The following is a 19,475-nucleotide window of genomic DNA, read 5'->3' on the forward strand; positions in this document are numbered from 1 at the left end:
TAATCTTTTATAAATCATCAGTACACACTAATGTCTAGCAGGTTAAATTTTAACAGATTATATTGATTTCTGTGAATAAAATAACTGAAGACATTTTCCATATGTGCGATTTTTCCATATTGATGTTCTTAATTAATAGCATTTACTACAAAACTTGATTATTAAGGGAAAATGCTTAATAATTTATATGCTTTTAAGACTTTTTCTCCCCCCTATTTTTAGCTTGTGAGTGAAGTTGAACTTCTATTAAACCAACAAGCAGAGTTGGCAGATGTAACAGGGAATATAGCTCAAGTAAAACAAAAAATTAAAAAATTGGAAAACTTAGATGAAAATTCTCAGGTAAGATTACATTCTAGATGTTCTCTATATTTGTGGAGTATAATAGTTACATTTTGATGCTTTTTAAGTAATATAAACCCATATTATGATTAATCTCTCATAGCAACAATCTGTATAATTGGTTCAATAATATTGGTCTATGCTCTATTCTGTTCAATGTGGGCCTGAGTCAACCCTGCAGATATGTTATGTAGTTGTAACTGTTTCAGGCCCACCAATAGAGCATAAATCAGTTTGAAGAGGCTAGAAAAATGTCTGTCAAGAATGCTATTTGGTATTTGAAAATGATGGAAACATATAAGAACATAATTCCTTAAAAAAACCATCATTTGATATATGCTATTGAACCAAACATGGATTCATACAGATAGATCTACTTAGCCTTACCAGCCGTGTGGCCTTGGTAAATTAAGTTTTCTAATTTTGTAAGCCTCAGTGTCCTCATCTATACATTGGGGGTGTAATGACCTACTTTGCAAAGTGATTGTGAGGACTTATTTAGATGCTGTAGATAAAACACTAGGCACAGTACCTGGGATACATGGATGTATAGTAAGTACCCACAAGAGCCAGCTGTCATTTATTCTGCTGGTCTTCAAGCTTGAACTCATGGCTTTAATACTGAACACATTCTAGCTTTGCGCTCCTGTCTTGTATGTGAGAGCAAGGCTGTTGTTTTTAAGGTGTGTTCTCAGCAAACAAATAGATTTATGGGTGTGCCACAAGCATCTAAAAACCAAAATGGAGGGGCAGCAGTTGTGCTGCCCAGTTCGGAAATTGTGCTTGTAGATCTTTGTGATCATGGGGCAACTCATAAATCTTTATGGTGTAGGAGAAAGAGAAGGCAGACTGGCTTGCAAACGAGGGAGCTTTGAACTTTTTGTTTGGTTTGGTTTGGTTTGTTTTCATTTTGTTTTGTTTTGAATAATTTTTAGTTTTAATTGTGGTCAAAGACACACAACATAGAATTTACCATCTTAATCATTTTGAAGTGTACAGTTCAGTAGTATTGAGGGTATTCATGTTGTTGTGTAACAGATCTCCAGAACTTTTTCATCTTGCAAAACACTGTGAGTACACTTCATACTACTGAACTGTACACTTCAAAATGGTCAGGATGGTAAGTTTCCTGTTTCGGTCACTATACCGGGCGGTGGGTGGGGGCGGTCAGTAGTTGATAAGAGTGGGGACCAGGCAGCTGAGATCCCTTTTGACAGGGAAACCCTGTGATGGTCACTTCAGGTGCGTAAAGTACTCAAGTAGATGCTGACTAGATCTAACAGGATTTCCAAGACTGAGGTGATACGAAATCCCTTAGCTTTCACTTGGCTGGTGGGTACCTCATTTGATATATGCGGTTCTGTTCTAAATCTGTACATACCAGGAGAAACAAATCTCATCCGCATTCTGAGTGGGCTGGGTAATTTTCTGTTTCTGTGACCAGAAGTGCGTGAGCTTCTGATGACATGACCTCCATACCTAATGACTGTAACGAGGGTTTTTTTGCAGCCGGCAGAAGTATGACATCAAACTGTATATTTGGCAATATCTGTCTCTGGCTCAACCAATTTGCTTCTTAAGTACGTTCTTTTCCCCTCCTCTATTCGGACAGAGATCATGCAGTTCTTGTTTCCCCTCTTTCTTAAAATCAGGACCTGTTAGCAAAGGCCCGGTTCGTGATAATACATGGACATAGGCTCGCAGCAAGTCACCATTACGCCCTGGATTTGATCTGCCAGAGGTGCAGTGAACTCCGCTACCTTTCTGACATTTTGGTGAACGAGATCAAAACCAAACGGATACAGCTCAGCAGGACCTTTAAAATGCATAAACTCCTACAGCAGGTAGCGTCATGGGACACGGTGCCTTTCTGAAAGAGAAGATACATTTTTTCTCCTTGGGTCCTTTTCAGAGGCCACAGGGTGAGGGTCTGGTATAGCTTTGCAATTAAATTTGTAAGAAGTCTGAAGGACTGAGTTTGATTATGCTTATTTAATCCATCTACTTTGCGGTATTCCGAGCAGGTCCAGTATTGTCCGAACTTTGGCCTCTGTTCTGAATATTGACATGGCGGTGGCAGTGGCTTCCTCTCTATTTTGGGTCCATCTCTGAAGCTTCTGCTCTGGCGATAGTTTGCAATAACAGCACTTTAAAAAGCTCTGGGGGCATTTTGCTAAAGCCTGACACTCATTCCACATTTCATAGTTATAGCAATAACAAATTAAACAGTGATTGGAAATTATTCCTCCATGTCTTGTGGGTGTGAGCCGTTTGATGATTAGCTGGTGAAGAGAAGTTGTGATCGTGGCAGTGGAATGTAAAATAGGGATATCACTTATAGGCATCGGATCTGAACATGAGCATTCTAATCTGTACATCTCCTTCTCTGGTAAGGAAACTTTTATCCTTGTCCTCGGCAATCATTACGCATTTATATTACACTTGATATTTTACGAGGAGTTTCATATTTCAGTTATTGATTTGGGGAAAATAGCGTGTAGCTGAAGTGCTGGTGTTGAGAGAATGGTCAGACTCCTGCTGCAGAATGAATTCCTCATTAGGAAATGAGTGCAGTGCTTCCCAGCCTTGACTGTGTCTCAGAAATACCTGCGGAGACATAGAGAAGAGACTTGTGGTTGCCAAGGGGGTGGAGGGGGTAGGGGAGGGATGGATAGAGAGTTTGGGATTAGCAGAGGCAAACTAGTATATATGGGATGGATAAACAACAAGGTCCTGCTATAGAGCACAGGGAACTCTATTCACTATCCTGTGACAAACCATCATGGAAAAGAATATAAAAAAGAATGTGTGTGTATATATATATTTATGTATATAACTGAGTCACTTTGCTGTACACCAGAAACTAACACAACATTGTAAATCAACTATACTTCAATAACAACAAAAAAAAGAGAAATATCTGTGGAGTGCTGTAAAAATATAAATGCCTGGCTTACAGCCCAGAGCTACTGAATCAGAATTTCTGGGGGTAGAACGCAGATATCTTATTTTTTCAAACAGCTCTGAAAACAACTCTGATTCACAGAAGCCAGGGCTGATATGCACTCTCCTAAGGGACAAACATATTTCTTCTTTATTCATTCATGGTTTGTACATGTGTGTGATTTGCTCACCAGGCTCGCCAGTGCTGTGATGAAGGAGAGTGCCTTCTGGCTAATCAAGAAGTAGATAAGTTTCAGTCTAAAGAAGATGCTCAGAAAGCCCTCCAAGACATCGAAAATTTTCTTGAAATGGCTGTACCCTTTATAAATTACGATCCTGAAAGCCTACAGTATGAATTTGATGTGATTTTATCTCCTGAGCTCAAGGTAAGAGGCTTTTTTGGGCAAATAAACAAATTTTTAAAAACTGTAATTACAGTGGTGTTGATAAGAGTTTTATTGCTTCATGGGTAACTTTATATCACATTGCAATTACACAGTTCTGTTAAGGATGAGGGTCTATATCAGAGCCACTGTTAGGCATCAGAGAATCCAAAGGCTTATATTTGCCTTATAATGAAGACTGATTTCCTTTTTGAGCTCTGACTGCATTATTTTAAATTTTGTTTGTTTGTTTGTTTGTTTGTTTATTGGGACTGCACCGTGGGGCACGCGGGATCTTAGTTCCCTGATCAGGGATCGAACCCGTGCCCCCTGCATTGGAAGCATGGAGTCTTAACCAGTGGACTGCCAGGGAAGTCCCATGACTGCATTATTTTTAATCTCTTTTCACATACTAGCAGTTCTCACATACATTTTCTTGTGTGTACTTGGAGAAAGGCCCAAAGCTGTACTAGAATATTAGGCCCATATCAAGAGCACTCTATCCCAAATGTCCTTCCTTTGTGCTGCAGTGACCACCAGCAGATGCTCTGTGGACACAGATCTGGCTTTCCTACTCAGTTTGAGGATGAAGTGATAAAGGAAGGATCTGGGTCTTCTTGGGGAAGGGGGAGTAGTAGAGGCTGGTGTGGGCAGGGTAGAGAGCTGCAGGTTAGTTCAGCACCACACCGTGGCAGCTGCCACGAAGCCCTCCCTCCACATTGTAGATAAGAGCATTTGTGATGCTATTTGCTGCTAAAATGTCTCATTGACTCTTAAGTTTGGAGCAATACTTAAATCCATGCTTAGCTGCAGATCTTAGGGGAATGCCCCAGAAGATCAGCAACATGGCCGTGGCGATAGCCAAGTGACTCTCTAGAAGCAGCGAAGCCTAACTGTAGCTGCCTCAAATCATATGGGAGGACCAGAAGGGTATATTATCCATCAGTGGCTCTGAGGAGCCTTTTACAACATGGTGAACTGTAGAATGTCCTACAGGCTAAAATATAACAAACTACTGTGTCAGCGCTTAACTTGGTGGCTTTGTCATGCTAAACACGCCTTCTTTTCAGGAGTTTATCCCCTTTCAGCCAATGAAGGGTAAATCACCTTATGCAGTGACTTTATGCATGACTGCTTGATACATTTCTTCTTCAAGTTGTTTTGGTTGAGACCTTCTGGTTTTATAACCAGGTGAAATAATACATTAATCTGTTTCCCATTACCTTCTTAAATTTCTTCTAAGACTCTAAATTAATTTTTCATCTGAGTCTGAGAAATGTAATAGGATTTGTAGTGACCCCCATTTCAGAAAATATTTCACAGAATTCTTACACAACCTGCAGGTTCAAATGCAGACCATACAACTCAAGCTTGAAAACATCCGAAGTATATTTGAGAACCAACAAGCCGGTTTCAGAAACCAGACAGATAAGCGCGTGAGGCCAATTCCATTTGTAGTACCTCCTTCTGACGGTTTGATCAGACCTAGAGCACCATTTTTTTCATCTAAACAAGGTAGAGTATCTCACGTTCCCCTTTTCTATCTCTTCTTTTGCTGCTATTGTGTACTTTGTTACTCTTGCTGTAAATACTGAACTCATTCTTCAATCCCGAGAAACTGAAATTGTATTTAAGCATCGTTGGTCATGTGCAAATTATATTGCACAAGGCAGGAGTCATGACAGAGATTATGGTACAATAATGAAACATAGTAGTAATATAGTTAGTACAGGATGATGAAAAGCTGGACTGAATTGCCCAGTCTTCCAATGAATATGAACATTATACTAGCATCAAACTCACCCTTTTCTTCAGCAGGTGGAGGAAAGCATATGAAACTGGTATATACACGCATGCATTCACCACTTATTGGGATAAACTATTACTTGGTTCTTATAAGCTTCTGGTAAGTGAATGGCTTAGATAATCAAATGAATTGCCTTTGCTAAATAGGTACAGGTAAATCGAATAATATCAGTGGTAATTAACTGTTGCAAAGTTCAATTACTCGTTTTAATCTTTGTAGACTAGTTTTAAACATGTAATATCCATTTCTATTTTCTCCGTTCTATGGGATAGGATAATTATCCTCACTGTGGTGTTGAGCTACTCTGGAAATAAGATGACTATTACCCCAAGGTTTTTCTTGAGCTGCCTGTGGGGCCTCTTAGGGGAAAGAAATTTGGCCTTTGGGCTCCTAAGTTAGTTAAGTGGGTGAGCATGGGACTAAATTCAGTCTCTGATGTGAGAGAATCAGAGACTTCATTAACGTTTGGGAACTGCTTTGAAAATCAGGGAAAGCCTGAGCCAGGCATAATGAATATAAAAATCCAGCTCAACCCCAGCATGGATCAGATTAAAACAAGGTGATGAAAGCAAGTAACTAGGCTAAGATGATAAAAGTTATATAGTTAATAGTTATTAAATATAAAAATACACTCACTAGTAAAACCATAGACAATGCCATAAGTAAATAATGCTGAGAAGATACTGGGAAAAAAGAAGAAAAAGAACAAAAAAACAATAGGGGGTGAAAACCAACAGCTATGAGAATAAAAGCAGAATAGGTTGATATTCTTAAGCAGAAGACAGAGCTCAGTTACATTTCTGGCTCCATTCATGGGTTCTGTGACCTTGGGCAGTCCGCTTAACCTCTTTTGTTGGTTTTGCCTTGGTTTCCTTGTCTGTAAAATAGGAGCAATAATACCTACTGATTTTAAAGTGTTGCTGTGAAGACATAGTGAAAAAAAATTCTAGAATATTAAAAAAAACCTCAGTTAACTAGACTGTTCCTTCCCTCATGATTAAGGCCTCTTGCATTATGGTACTCTAAAAGCTCAACTCCTCTGAAGGAGTTGCGAAAGCAGGATGCCTGGGGTTGAGGAACAGGACTCTGAAAAAAGACTGCCCAAGACCCCCACAAAGCCTTAGTCACTAAAAGTACATTTTGTTTTGTGTTGTTTCATTCTTTTTTCTTTCCGATATTCTTATTTAATGGCATTACACTTTCTTTCTGCAGTGGGAGTTGGATACTCTTTCTTTCAAGCATGTAAACTTTTTTCAAAAGGTACCCATCTTTATTACTTTTCGTCAGTGCATTTTCTGAGTTTGTGTACATGTGAAAAACCAGTTTGGCATCTAAAACCAGCAGCAATTCATTCTTGCATTTTGCCTAAGATTAACTTTCTCCTTGTTTTTGTAATAACCATCCACTATTCTCTCAGTATTAAACTTACCTTGGAAAATTACTATATAAAAAGTAGATTATTCTCTTTCATCAAATGACCACTCATAAGAAGAAAACAAGGAAAACAATTGGCCATGTTAAAATAGATCAAGCTTGCTTTCATTTTAGACACTCTGTGTCACCCACAATGAAACTATTTTTGGGGAGTAGCTTGGATTTGCCTCGGTTTAGAACTGCCTAATATATTTATGAGGAAGAAGGCAGCTTACTGAATAAATGACATGGATGGATAAATGACTTTATCTGTTATCCATCATGGTTTCCAAATTAAATCTGAGCATTATTTATGCTACAAACACTGTTCATTTTACCTAATCGGTCTGTGAGTAGTGGGGATTCTAGCAATCAGTTCCAAATAATTCTTTAAGGCTTTTAATTGCTAAGCCAAATATATAAGATTTGGTCAAATAAAAACATGTGTTAATTTTTCATAAGTCAAACTGTTTTTTTGTTGTTTTTGTTTGTTTATTTCTATTAATTTGTATCAAATTGAATCTTGTATCTAGCACAGTGCCTGGCACCTAGCAAGATGTAATAAACATTCCCTGAATTTACATTTCAGTACAGAGGGAAGTTATGGAAGACCATTGTGTTCGAGCGGTAAAATGTGGTTTTGAGCTCCTAAATCTGTAGCTCTAGTCTAGATCTTTTTCCTAAGCTTCAGAGTCTGCGTTTCCAATTTGCGTCCTTGAATTTCCTATCCGCAACTCAAGTTTCAGCGTACCCCAAAAGATGCCATTTCTTCTGCTCCCCTTTCTCACTCATGTGCCACCTTTAATCAGTCCAAAAAATCCACTTCTTTCCATCCACCCTGCTAGCCCTCACTGCCACTTCCGGAATCCAAGCTAACAACCATCTGTTGCCTTGGCAACTACATCAGTCTCCCTGTTTCCCACTTTCCCTTCTTAAATGCCCCTAGTTGTCTTGCCTTTTGGACTTTACACCTACTGTTCTCTCCTACTCTGCCATCAGATTTCCTATCTCTAGGCCGCTTCCTTCAGGTAAGCGTTTCCTTCCTGCCTCTCCTCCTCCCCTGCACCCAGTTCAGTCAGGTGTTCATGCTATGGAATAACAAGCCCCTCTTCATTTCTTGCCTGTTTCCTGTCTCTCTTGCTAGACTGTAAGCTCTGTAAGAGCAGGGATTGTGTGCAGTTCATGTTTGTATACCCAGCACCAGACACGGAGCTTAACAGAGAGTATAGGTGCTCAAGAATTTTATATCTATGTATATATATAGCCACATTGTTAAAAGAATGAATACATCTACCTTGCTTTTCAGAAAAAGATGCATTCCTCATAAGTTGTGTATATATTCCTTTTTCATCTCTTAATGTATTTGCAAAGAATTAATTACTAAAGCTAATAAGTAAACCTCCCTAAGTTTCCTTTATAAGGAACTTTGGATTTCTGTATACCAAGTTTCTTTAAAGTAATGGACATCAGTATTTATTTAGAAATTGATTTTATATGTTAATTGCAACTAAGTCTAATTTGTGTTTATCCATTTCCATATATATTATGTAAAGGTAAAAATTCCTATGTAGAATATATTTTTAAGTAAATGAAAGTGAAGGATAGGATTTAGAGAACTTAACAGTAGAGTCTTTCCCTTGAGTGGGCCTTGCAATGTTTCCTGCTGAGGAGGAAAGGACAAAAAGTCTGCTCCTTCCGTGGCGAGAAGAGATGCTTGTGTGGGTGGCACCTTTTTCAGCAGCACTGAGAATTAGGAGCTTAAACGGCCTAGTCTTTGACTGGACCACACTCTGGGCTGTGGAGGACTATCTGGACTCCTTGCTTAATAATATAGGGACTCACTCTTTGTGAACAGAACAGAAATATTAAGCAGAAAGAAAAAAAAATTACACAGGAAGAACAGAAAGATGAAAGCTTGGAATTTTGATAAAGTTGTTTTTCATTTTATTTTGGTTTTCTTTTAGCATTTTAATGTGCTTCAGAAATTTTGTTTTTTGGCCACACCTCATGGCATGAGGAATTTCCCCTACTAGGGATGGAACCCGCGCCCCCTGCAGTGGAAGCGCAGTCTTAACCACTGGACCGCCAGAGAAGTCCAGAAATGTTGTTTTATATAGTGGTTAGAAACACAGATTTGGGTACCACTTCTGCTTCTTGGACAAGATATTAAGCTTAGTTACTTACCTATAAAATGGGGATAGAAGTAGTATTTATCTCTTAGGGTCAATTTGAGAGTTAAAAAACAAAATGTCGTGTAGGGCTTGGAATAGTGCCCGGCATGTAGTAAGTGCCAAATGAATGTTAGCTGCTATAATTATTAGTTAAATTGAGATTGTTTTCTAAAACTCTTTTTGATTTATCAGGGAGCTATGATCTAAATAAATGCTTATGTGTCAGAATGAACACTAAATCTGCAAATAATCATGGGTACTAACACCAAGCTTCGTGCTTGCTTGGCAACCCAGAGAATGCTCAAGGAATGGGAGACTGGGTGAATATATAGCAAAATCACGCTCTATAAGAAGTTGAAATCATATAGATAAGTGTAACCAGTTGTCTGTTAGGTATACTGTGATTTTAAAATACTAATATTTATATGAACATGTTGGAGCATAAATATCTCTCTAACATACATGCACGTGTTTTTATGAAAAGTGTTGATTTTAATTCTCATTTGAAATTCTTCTTTCATATTTCTCTACCAGGGAAGAAGACTTGGAGACAAAATCAGAGCAACATAAAAGTAAATATCAGTAATTCATTTAAAATTGGCCTTATTGCTGTAGTTGCAGAATCGGAATAGGAGCTAAAACCATATTTTTCATTCACTAAACCAATATTGTGCATCTGAAAGCCTATTTCCTCTAAAAGAAAAAGCTGCTGCTGCATTGTGTCTAATTGCAGTACTGGCAGAGCCCCGGATATATGAGCAGTTTCTCAAGTCTTGGCTCAAATTCAGAATAATTGCTGTAGAACATCTAAGTTCCAGCTTATTTCCACCCCCACCTCAATTCACCTAAATAAGTGTTGCACCTTTTTACAAAAGGAGATTTCTTTCATAAGTGATTCCAGTTCTGCAAGTATGAAGCATGGACAAAGGACAGGTTCTAATGGACCATCCACTGGGCTCAAAAAAGACATCTAATCATTTTTTGATAGATTCAAAATTCCTTCTCAGTTATCCATGATATTCTGGTAGCTGCAGAGAGTAGCCTCCTCGTAACTGCAGCACCCTATGTTCTCTTTGTGTGTTCTTGATGGTAAATAAGGACAAGAACATATCTCCAAGAGGCAGGATACATGTTTATATAGATTGTCAAGCTAGACTGCCTGGCTTTTAATCCCAGCTCCATCACTTACTGGTTGTATAACCTTGGATAAGTTCTCTGTAACCCAGTTTCTTTATCTATAAAATGGGGATAATAATAGAACACTCTCATTAGGGAGTTAGTATAAAGATAAAATACTGTAGTATTTGTAAAGTACTTTGAATATTGTGTGGTATATGGCAATGTCCTAAGTGTTTTATACAATTATGAGTGGCTAGTGAATAGCCTATATTGACATGCCATGCCTAGTTATTATGTTCTACAACCACAACTTCTGGTTTCAAGAAGGAAACAGGCTGAATGCCAAATTCCATAGCCTTCCATGTCTTTTAGTTCTAGTTTCAAGTCGTGGCCACCTTAATGTTTCGCTATGTGTAATTTATTCCTTTGCGTATCCCCAGGAGAAAAAATAGACTGTGGCTCTGTACATTTCCTTGGTGAGATTTCTAGCTGGTCAACCCAGTTCCAAAATGCATATATTCTTCCAATTCAAGTCAATTTGCACAATCCTTAGGCATTTAAAAGTTGATGGTTTGGGACTTCCCTGGTGGTTCAGTGGTTAGGACTCCGTGCTCCCAATGCAGGGGGCCCCAGTTCAATCCCTGGTCAGGGAACTAGATCCTACACGCATGCCGCAACTAAGAGTGAGCATGCCACAACTAAGGAGCCCACCTGCCGCAACTAAGACCTGGCACAACCAAAAAACAAAGTCTTAAACAAACAGGGACTTCCCTGGTGGCACAGTGGTTAAGAATCCACCTGCCAATACAGGGGACACGGGTTCGATCCCTGGTCCAGGAAGATCCCACATGCCGTGGAGCAACTAAGCCCATGCACCACAACCACTGAGCTTGAGCTCTAGAGCCCGTGTGCTGCAACTACTGAGTCCCCGTGCCACAACTGCGGAAAGCCCATGCACCTAGAGCCTGTGCTACGCAACAAGAGAAGCCACCACAATGAGAATTCCGAGCACGGCAACGCAGAGTAGCCCCCGCTAACCGCAACTAGAGAAAGCCTGTGCACAGCAACAAACACCCAATGCTGCTAAAAAATAAATTAATTAGTTAAAATTTAAAGAAAAGAAAACAGCTCTTTATAAAAAATTAAAAAATAAAAACAAACAAAAAAATTGATGGTTCGAAACTTTCCAGCCTTGTATTTCAGAAACCTGTTAGGAGTAATGGCATACACCTATCTGAGAAGTGGAACATGCAGTATTTTCAGTCTTAATTATAGTATTTGAAATGATGATAACACTTGGTACATTGAGCAGACAGAAATCAAAGCACACTTTTAGAGAGGGAGCATACTAATGGTGGCTGACCATGGGCTTGACTGTCTTTCATCACTTACTAGGTGACCTTGGCCCTCTTGCTAAACCTCTCTGAGCCTCACTTTTGCCACCTGTGAGATGGGGATGGGGATCAGTGTGCCATCGCTTGCTAAATTGCTGGGCAGATTAGATATGATGATGTGTGTTAAGCACCTAGGACAGTGCTTGCTCAACATATAGAAAGCAGTCAATGAATGTTTGTTCCTTTCCACGTGTATCGGTAATAAGTAGGTCATATTGTGTGGAGATACTTCTCAGCTGATAGATCCTGTACTTCATTTTCAATTGTAGTTGTTATGAAGTAACGCTACATTTACTTGGAGGTTAGGCTTTTTACAAGCTCAGCTGTCTGGTACAGCCGGGATACCTGGAACATGCTTCCGAAGAGCAAATAACCGTCACAGATCTCATGCAGTTGACTCCATAGGGCAGTCCAAGTCCTGTGGAGTCTGCAAAATAAGGCAGTGGTTTAGGGTCAGGGAGGTCACTGACATGTGGCAGAGAGCAGAGAAAGATGAACAGGTCACAGCCATTTTCAGGACACAGTAGACAGTTCTGCACATCTTGTTGGCCCTGAAGTGTGTCATTAGATTTTATCATATCATTTATGTTCAAGATGATGCCACTGAATGATTGGGAAAAGGGTCAGTGATATTGTATGTCCTTGGTTAAAGAATGCAAGGATTCATGTATTATTTGCTATCCAAGTTTCCATCAAAAATCAGTAAGGTTAAAAAGCCATGTTGGTTCTTCAGTGAATAAACTTTAGTTATCTGGACAATCAACTTTTTTTGGGGGGGCCATGCCCCACGACATTTGGGATCTTAGTTCCCCCCAATCAAACCTTGATCCCTGCAGTGGAAGTGCAGAGTCCTAACCACTGGACCACCAGGAAAGTCCCAGGACAATCGGCTTTTTATGAATTAACCTCATTTCCCCGAAGTGCCAAAGAAATGAAACATTATTTAACATATAAAGTAAATTGTAATGAGTATCTTAAATCTGTCCTCTTAGGCAACTAAAATCATTTTTTTAACTAGTACGTATCAAAATTATTTCTGAAAAAATCATACTCATTGTTACTTTTCAGTTTATCTATACTATTAGAATATAGAAAGAAGAAAACTTAATTGGAGCTAGATTTCCATGAAGAAGAGCTATATCTACATAGATGCTAATTTCACTTTTATTTTCATTTCAGAGTGAAGTGGTGCATGATTGTCAGGAGAAGAGAAGTTCTGCTCAGTCCTCCAATTTGGACAATGACAATAGCTTGGACGTTTTAAAGAAGTATCTTTTATTTATTAACATACACCCATATACACATGTACCAGTAGGAGGCTGTGATTCAGTGTTCAAGGCAAATGTGCTTAGAATTTTGAGTTCACAGAATGGGGTTCTACTGGGTGTGATGAAAAGTACACTAGAGAAGGTGTTAGAAGTCCTGGATTTCGGCCCAGCCAACTTATACTCTGTTTATGGGACTTGAAAATTAACTAGATTTTTTCATAATCTTAGTCTCCTCTTTTATGAAACAGGTGAGAGTGAATGGGTCAGTGTTTCAAAAGCTACAAAGGATTATGTAGATATACAATGTGATTTTATAGGTGCTAATAAAAAACATTGTTTCATTCACTTTTATATTCTTATGTTAATATTCCACACATATGAATATTCACCTTTTAAATTTTATATCACAGACTTTTGAGTAAGGAATCAGTATTTTGGAGCCAAGTTATATATATATTCAAAGATTGTTAGATGTTGTTTCTTAAAAGTATAAACATTTAAAAGAGGCCAAGGATAGAAGATAATTAAATGGGTAACATATTGGGGAGTGAGGAAATAAATTTTCAATATGACGTCAATTGGAAATCACGTTCGAAGGAAAATGTATTTTATTTTAAAGTGACTTTAAACAAAATTACTACAGAGACTGAAGTATGATCTATATTTGGGAAAACCAGTATAATAAATTCACATCATGTCTTGGAAAATTGCGGAACGTTACTGGGAAAAAAAGGAAAAATTGTGCCTAAAATGCTGATATTTTTTTCTGAGAGGGAGGGAACTGTAGCACAGAAACTGTGCTGTCCAAAAAAGTATCCCCCAGATTTTTAGGGATAGATTTTATGAATTGTTAGTAAATGATTCTTAAGCTTAGTGAATTAGAAATAAGATGGGTTTTTTTTAATTTAAAAATAACTCCTGAGCCCCATTCCTCTTTTTTTTAAAATACATTTTTAAGAGTCCTGTGGGTAGTACTTATTCTAGAAACCATAGAATTAATTTTATATTTTGATGATAAAACCAAACCATTGGTAGTTCCCCTGCATTATTAACTTTCATCTTAGACAGTTTATAATGATCATAAGTGAAATGTTGCATTACAATTCTAAAGCCATAAAACAACTGACAAATACGGTCCTTTCATTTTAGCCACGTCCTAAATGAGCTGGTACAGACAGAGAGGGTGTATGTTCAGGAACTGTTTACTGTTTTGTTGGTGAGTGACTCAGATTGTATTTTCTTGTCTTTTCCCGCAGTCATTAGGAAGTGCTGCAGGCAGATTTCTCTTTTTGTCTCCTTCCTTGATTGTTTGTTAAATGTGCATGTTCAGTGAGGATTGTGGGTTCAGAATTTATTACAGAAGAGATAAGCTGTTCTCTTAGGAATACAGCCGATTGTTATAATTATTCCCAGGGTACTATTTAGAGATTGTGATGTAAAGCCCTAAGTATGGGAGAAAAACATGCACTTGATACAAATGTCATAATATTAATTTGGTCTGAAAAAATCCAAACACTTACTGACTGTTTAAGGAGAAGTTAATGACCTGTAATATTATTTTTCATACCTGGTTTCTATTTTATTTCCTATTTTGTTTCTATTTTCTTTCCCTATAAGCTACCCTGAAGGCCAAAGAGCTGTCACTTTAGTCTACCTATTGAGTGGAAAACCTTGACTTCCTCGTCCTGCTATCTAAAATAATAATAATAATAATAGTAGTAGTAGTAGTAGTAGAAGAAGAAGAAGATAACTTGGGAACTAGAAGATTTGGATGTTAAAAACAAACAACTTTACCATTAATCCCATATACATTCTGCTGTACCTATACCTTTGGTGGCCCAATCAAATGTTGATGTGAGTATTTTTTAAATGAATAACTGTATTTGTTCTGGGTAGGGCTATAGAGCAGAGATGGATAATCCAGAGATGTTTGATCTTATGCCACCTCTTCTGAGAAATAAAAAGGATGTTCTCTTTGGAAATATGGCAGAAATATACGAATTCCATAACAAGTATGTAATCGCTGAATTGAATTTTCTTTTTCATGATTATTATTTAAAAGGTTATTGACCAATTTAGCATATTTCACATAAAATCATATCATTTTTTTTCTTTGAAATTTTTACAGCATTTTCATGAGCAGTCTGGAAAATTGCATTGAGGCTCCAGAAAGAGTGGGACCTTGTTTCCTGGAAAGGGTTAGTTCAAATGATTGTTGCAAAATATATAAATATAGGCCACCAAAATAACAGGTCATTTTACAGATTTAGAGACAAGGTAGGCATTATTTTTTATGTCTTTATGTTGTTGGAGGAGACCCAGCTCTGCAGCAAGTATTTAATGCTAAACCAAGTTTTCTTACAGGAATGGGGTATTCAAGCGTGCAGATGGCCATTGTATTCTGTGGTATCAAATGCTACAATGGCTCAGCTTGTGTCCACTGACCCCTGGGTGATCCCAGGAGTCCAAGGACCATACTGACTGTGAAGATGGGAGAGTTGGGATCATCTTAGCACAGCCATTCTTGGTTTGGTTAATTTTTAGCCTAAGAGATGCCTTGCTTTTCCCCTCTTAGACATGCGAAGTCTTCGAATCAAATGTATCTGGCTCTCAGACACCAAGGCATCTATCCCAGGAACTTTGCAAAACAGGGAGCTGTGTGTTCTTTTTATTCTACAGGATCATTCCGGGAAGCTCATTTCTGCATCCCAAGAGTGTACTTAGTACAATTGACTTCCCAGGCTTTGTAATCATACTCTCCTCCATTAGAGTTTTTTTCTCACAATGTTCTCTGCTCATCTAGTTCCTCCTCTTCCTGAAAGATCAATTTTGTCTTGATTTGAGAGTCAGTTGGATAGAGGTGATCATTGAAAACTTCCAAGGAGTTATCTTATCTCAGAAAGCGTTTATGGCATGTGAAGATAATAAGGATAAGGCAGAACCTTTCTTAACATATCCTAACTTTAAACGTATTTAAACCATGGCCAAATTCTTCCCTGACTTCCCTAAGCAACAGCAACCCTCCTTCCTTTGAACTCCTGTAGTACTTAATGTCTGTGCTACTTATTGGAAATTTTACATTTATTACACATCTTTATACATATTCATGAATTCTTCTCCAAGTAGATAGAAAACTCATTGAGGCAGGGTTCATATCCTATATAATTTGTATCTCTAATAAGCTCAGCAGTAGGGGTTTAATAAGTGCCTGTTGATCTGTTCATTCATTCAACAGCCATCTACTGAATACCTACTCTGTGCCAAGCACTGTACTAGGCATGCAGAATACCAAGACCAATCGCATAGATGAGCAGGGAATCCATTGTGTACAGTGTGAGTTGTGCTATATTAGAGATATACAAAGGGTCCTATAGGAGCCAAGAAGAGGTACATCTGATATTGGCTAGAGTTATAAATGATGGCTATATAGAAGAGATGACTTGTGATATGAATGTTAATGAGTGAGTAGGAGGTAGCCCATTAGATGAGGGTCGAATAAAGAGGATTCCAGGAAGCGAGACTAGCATAGGCAGATGCCTCGCAGCGTTATGGTACCGTGATGATGCTCCAACGAGGAACCAAGGACCTTGGGAGTTACTATAAGTTCATTCACTAGGGAGTCTAGAGACTGAGAACATAGAGCGTATTTCTTGGTACCCTATTAACTCATAGTAACGAAAAAGTAGTCTGTTTTCGTAGTTCATTCAAAGAAGGCTTTTCTCCCTCTCTTTTTTTTTTTCTCCCTCTAACTCTTAAACTTGGTTAGTGGAACTTATGAAATTCTTTGAATAATTATGTGTGCCATATCCAGTCTGATGGGCATGCTGCTCTTGGAATATAAAGAGGGCTCCTGACCAGCTGCCAGTGTGACAGGCCCTTTAGGCCACATTCCCTGTGATGCTTGGCCATACTCACTCTTGCTTAGCCTTTCTTGATAAGATAAATACATATTCACAAATTGCTAATACCTTTAAATTTTCTTTTTATCACAGAAAGATGATTTTCAAATCTATGCAAAATATTGTCAGAACAAGCCTAGGTCAGAGGCAATTTGGAAGAAGTATTCAGAATGCGCCTTTTTCAAGGTATAGTAATTGTTCAGGTATAAGATATATTCTCTGTGGAAGATACTGGGATATTTCTTATTTATAAATTCATTTTCTTCTTTAAGTAAGTTTTCTATACATATATAAAAGAGTGGTTCGACCCTCCCCAAAATATACATACATGCACACAAACATATATGCTGCTCCCCAGAGGCAACTACTTTCTGCTCTTTTAGCTACTTCTTTCGGTATTTGCCTCCATATCTCCAAATATCATACTTGTATTGCTACTTCACATGATGGAAGATGAGGATTCAGCTTTCTTTCATTGTTCTTGCGCCCCAGTGCATGTGTGCACATGCACGCGTGTGCGCGTGCATGCGCACACACACACACACTCCTTTTCCTCCAAATACTCCAATCTAGTTATATTGTATAACTTTGGGTAGATTGATATACAGTGTTAAATTATTAAGACTGTAATTTCTGTGCTCAAATGAATAATGTGGAATAAGATGGTTGCTTTTCCTTCCTTTTTGTTTTTCTTACAAGTGTCTTTTTTTACTCACTTAATTTTCTAGGTATTTATCCCTATTCTAACCCAAACTCTCCCAGTTGTGAGAGTTACATCAATCTCTTCTTAATACATTTAAACATTATATTTTCTCTGAATTTCATCTTTCTTCTGACTTGCTCATTTAGACTCACTAGGCCTGTTGTGCAGCTGCCATCTTGGGATGTTGGTGAATATCATTTTGGAGAGTCTGTTCACACGTCTCTTGCCTAGGTTCTCCCGTTTCCTAGGTGCCATATCTTTCGCTTTCTTGTTTTCTTAACTTGTTCAGTGGAATACATCCTCCAGTAGCTTTACTGAGAAAGTGTGCATGATAGGTAAATGTTTTTGAGAGCTTGCATGTCTGCGAATGTCTTTATTCTACCCTAATGCTTCATTGCTAGTTTGGCTGGGTATAGAATTCTGTGTAAGAAATAATTTTCCTCAGAATTTTAAAGGTATTTTCTCCATTGTTTTCTAGTTTCCCGGGTTGCTGTTGAGAAATCTGATGCCATTTTGATTTTTGTTCCTTTGCACGTGACCTAGTTTTGTCTTCTCTCTAAAAGCTTATGGGAGCTTCTTTTATCCTCAGAATTCTGAAATATCACAGTGCTGTGCCATTATCCTAGTCTTATGGTGATCCCTCTGAATTTGGAACCCCTTGTCCAAATTTACTTGGATTATTTTTCCTTTGATTTTCTCTACACAATTTTCTCTTTCTGGAATTTCTGTTACACAGATGTTGGAGATTCTGGACCAGTCCTCTAATTATCTTTTCTTACTACGTTCTGGCTCTTTGTCTTCTTGCTCTATCTTCTGGAATTTATCTTCCAGTCCTTCTGTTGAGGGTTTTGTTTCTGCCATCATGTTTTTAATTTTGAAGAGCCTCTACCCTTTTTTGTTCTCTGAATGTTCCTTTCAATAGAACCCTGCTTTTGTTTCATGAATTCAGTATCTTTACTTATCTATATGAGGGTAATAATAATAGGTTTTCTTTTAAAAGGTGATTTTCTCCTCCCTGCAGAATTTCTGTTGTCTTCACATTGCTTTTGTTTTTTCTTTTTTTTTCCCTTTTGTTTCATCACTTTCCTCAAATGTCTGGTGATATTTGGTTGTCCATTTGCATTAGGAATGAGCTTGAAAAATCTCACTGGAAGTTTCCTATGCTTATATGGGTTTATTGACCATGGTCTGTTGGGTCTTTGGAATATCCCCAAGACCTGTATCTTTCGGTCCTTTTGTCAGGCTGGTCAGATGCTCCAGTCTGCTACCTGGAGAATAAGAATCTGGCTGCCAGTATTCTTGGTAGCCAAGTAGGGGGAAAGGCTGAGAGTCTCTGAATTGGTATATAAATATACAAGTAATGTCTTTGCTTTCAATACAATACTCTTCCCCCAACAGGATCTAGTATTCCCTAGTCCAAAGGCCCTCTGTTTTATTCTTTTCAGATATACATCTATTCTTCTGCTATGGGGACAGTGAGACAGCGACCCAGTTGTGCACCGTGGCATGGCTGTCTGAGATGCTTACTGTTGCTACTGCTGCTGGTGCTGCGTTTTTAGATTTTAATGCTCATTTACTTTTTTTTGGTAACAGCTTTATTGAGATGTAATTAAAACAACACAGTGTTCACCCTTTTAAAATGTACAATTCAGTAGTTTTACTATGTTCACAACGTTGTGCAACCATCACCACTATCCACTTAAGAATATTTTCATCACTCAAAAAAAAAAAAAAAGACCTTTTAACAGTCACCTCCCATTTCCCCCCAAGCCGAACAGCTCTCTGCAATCACTGTCACTATAGATTTGCCTGTTCTGAGCATTTCATATAAATGGAATCTTAAAATATGTGACCTTCTGTGTCTGGCTCCTTTCACTCAGCATCATGTTTTCCCAGTTCATCATTCCATTTTATGGCTATTCGACCATTCATCAGTTGATGGACATTTGGGTTGTCTCCACCTTTTGTGTACAAGGTTTTGTGTGGACATTGTTTTCATTTCTCTTGGCCACAGACCTGGGCGTGAAATTGCT

General features: G+C 38.2%; 1 protein-coding gene across 2 annotated transcripts in view; it reads left to right on the plus strand.

Annotated features, from left to right (window-relative positions):
* The window catches only part of MCF2 (MCF.2 cell line derived transforming sequence), a 74,377-nt gene that overhangs the window by 38,162 nt on the left and 16,740 nt on the right, over nt 1-19,475 (plus strand). The window contains exons 9-19 of one of the 2 annotated variants that reach the window (XM_057718020.1): nt 223-342; nt 1,995-2,186; nt 3,480-3,671; nt 5,012-5,183; nt 6,688-6,735; nt 9,594-9,631; nt 12,752-12,840; nt 13,990-14,056; nt 14,737-14,852; nt 14,969-15,038; nt 16,833-16,925. In XM_057718020.1, coding sequence (XP_057574003.1) covers nt 223-342; nt 1,995-2,186; nt 3,480-3,671; nt 5,012-5,183; nt 6,688-6,735; nt 9,594-9,631; nt 12,752-12,840; nt 13,990-14,056; nt 14,737-14,852; nt 14,969-15,038; nt 16,833-16,925 — 1,197 coding nt within the window. The remainder of the gene's footprint in view (nt 1-222; nt 343-1,994; nt 2,187-3,479; nt 3,672-5,011; nt 5,184-6,687; nt 6,736-9,593; nt 9,632-12,751; nt 12,841-13,989; nt 14,057-14,736; nt 14,853-14,968; nt 15,039-16,832; nt 16,926-19,475) is intronic. The other variant, XM_057718021.1, reaches the window with a different exon arrangement.

This window comes from Hippopotamus amphibius, chromosome X, assembly GCF_030028045.1.
Source record: "Hippopotamus amphibius kiboko isolate mHipAmp2 chromosome X, mHipAmp2.hap2, whole genome shotgun sequence".
NCBI lineage: Eukaryota > Metazoa > Chordata > Mammalia > Artiodactyla > Hippopotamidae > Hippopotamus > Hippopotamus amphibius.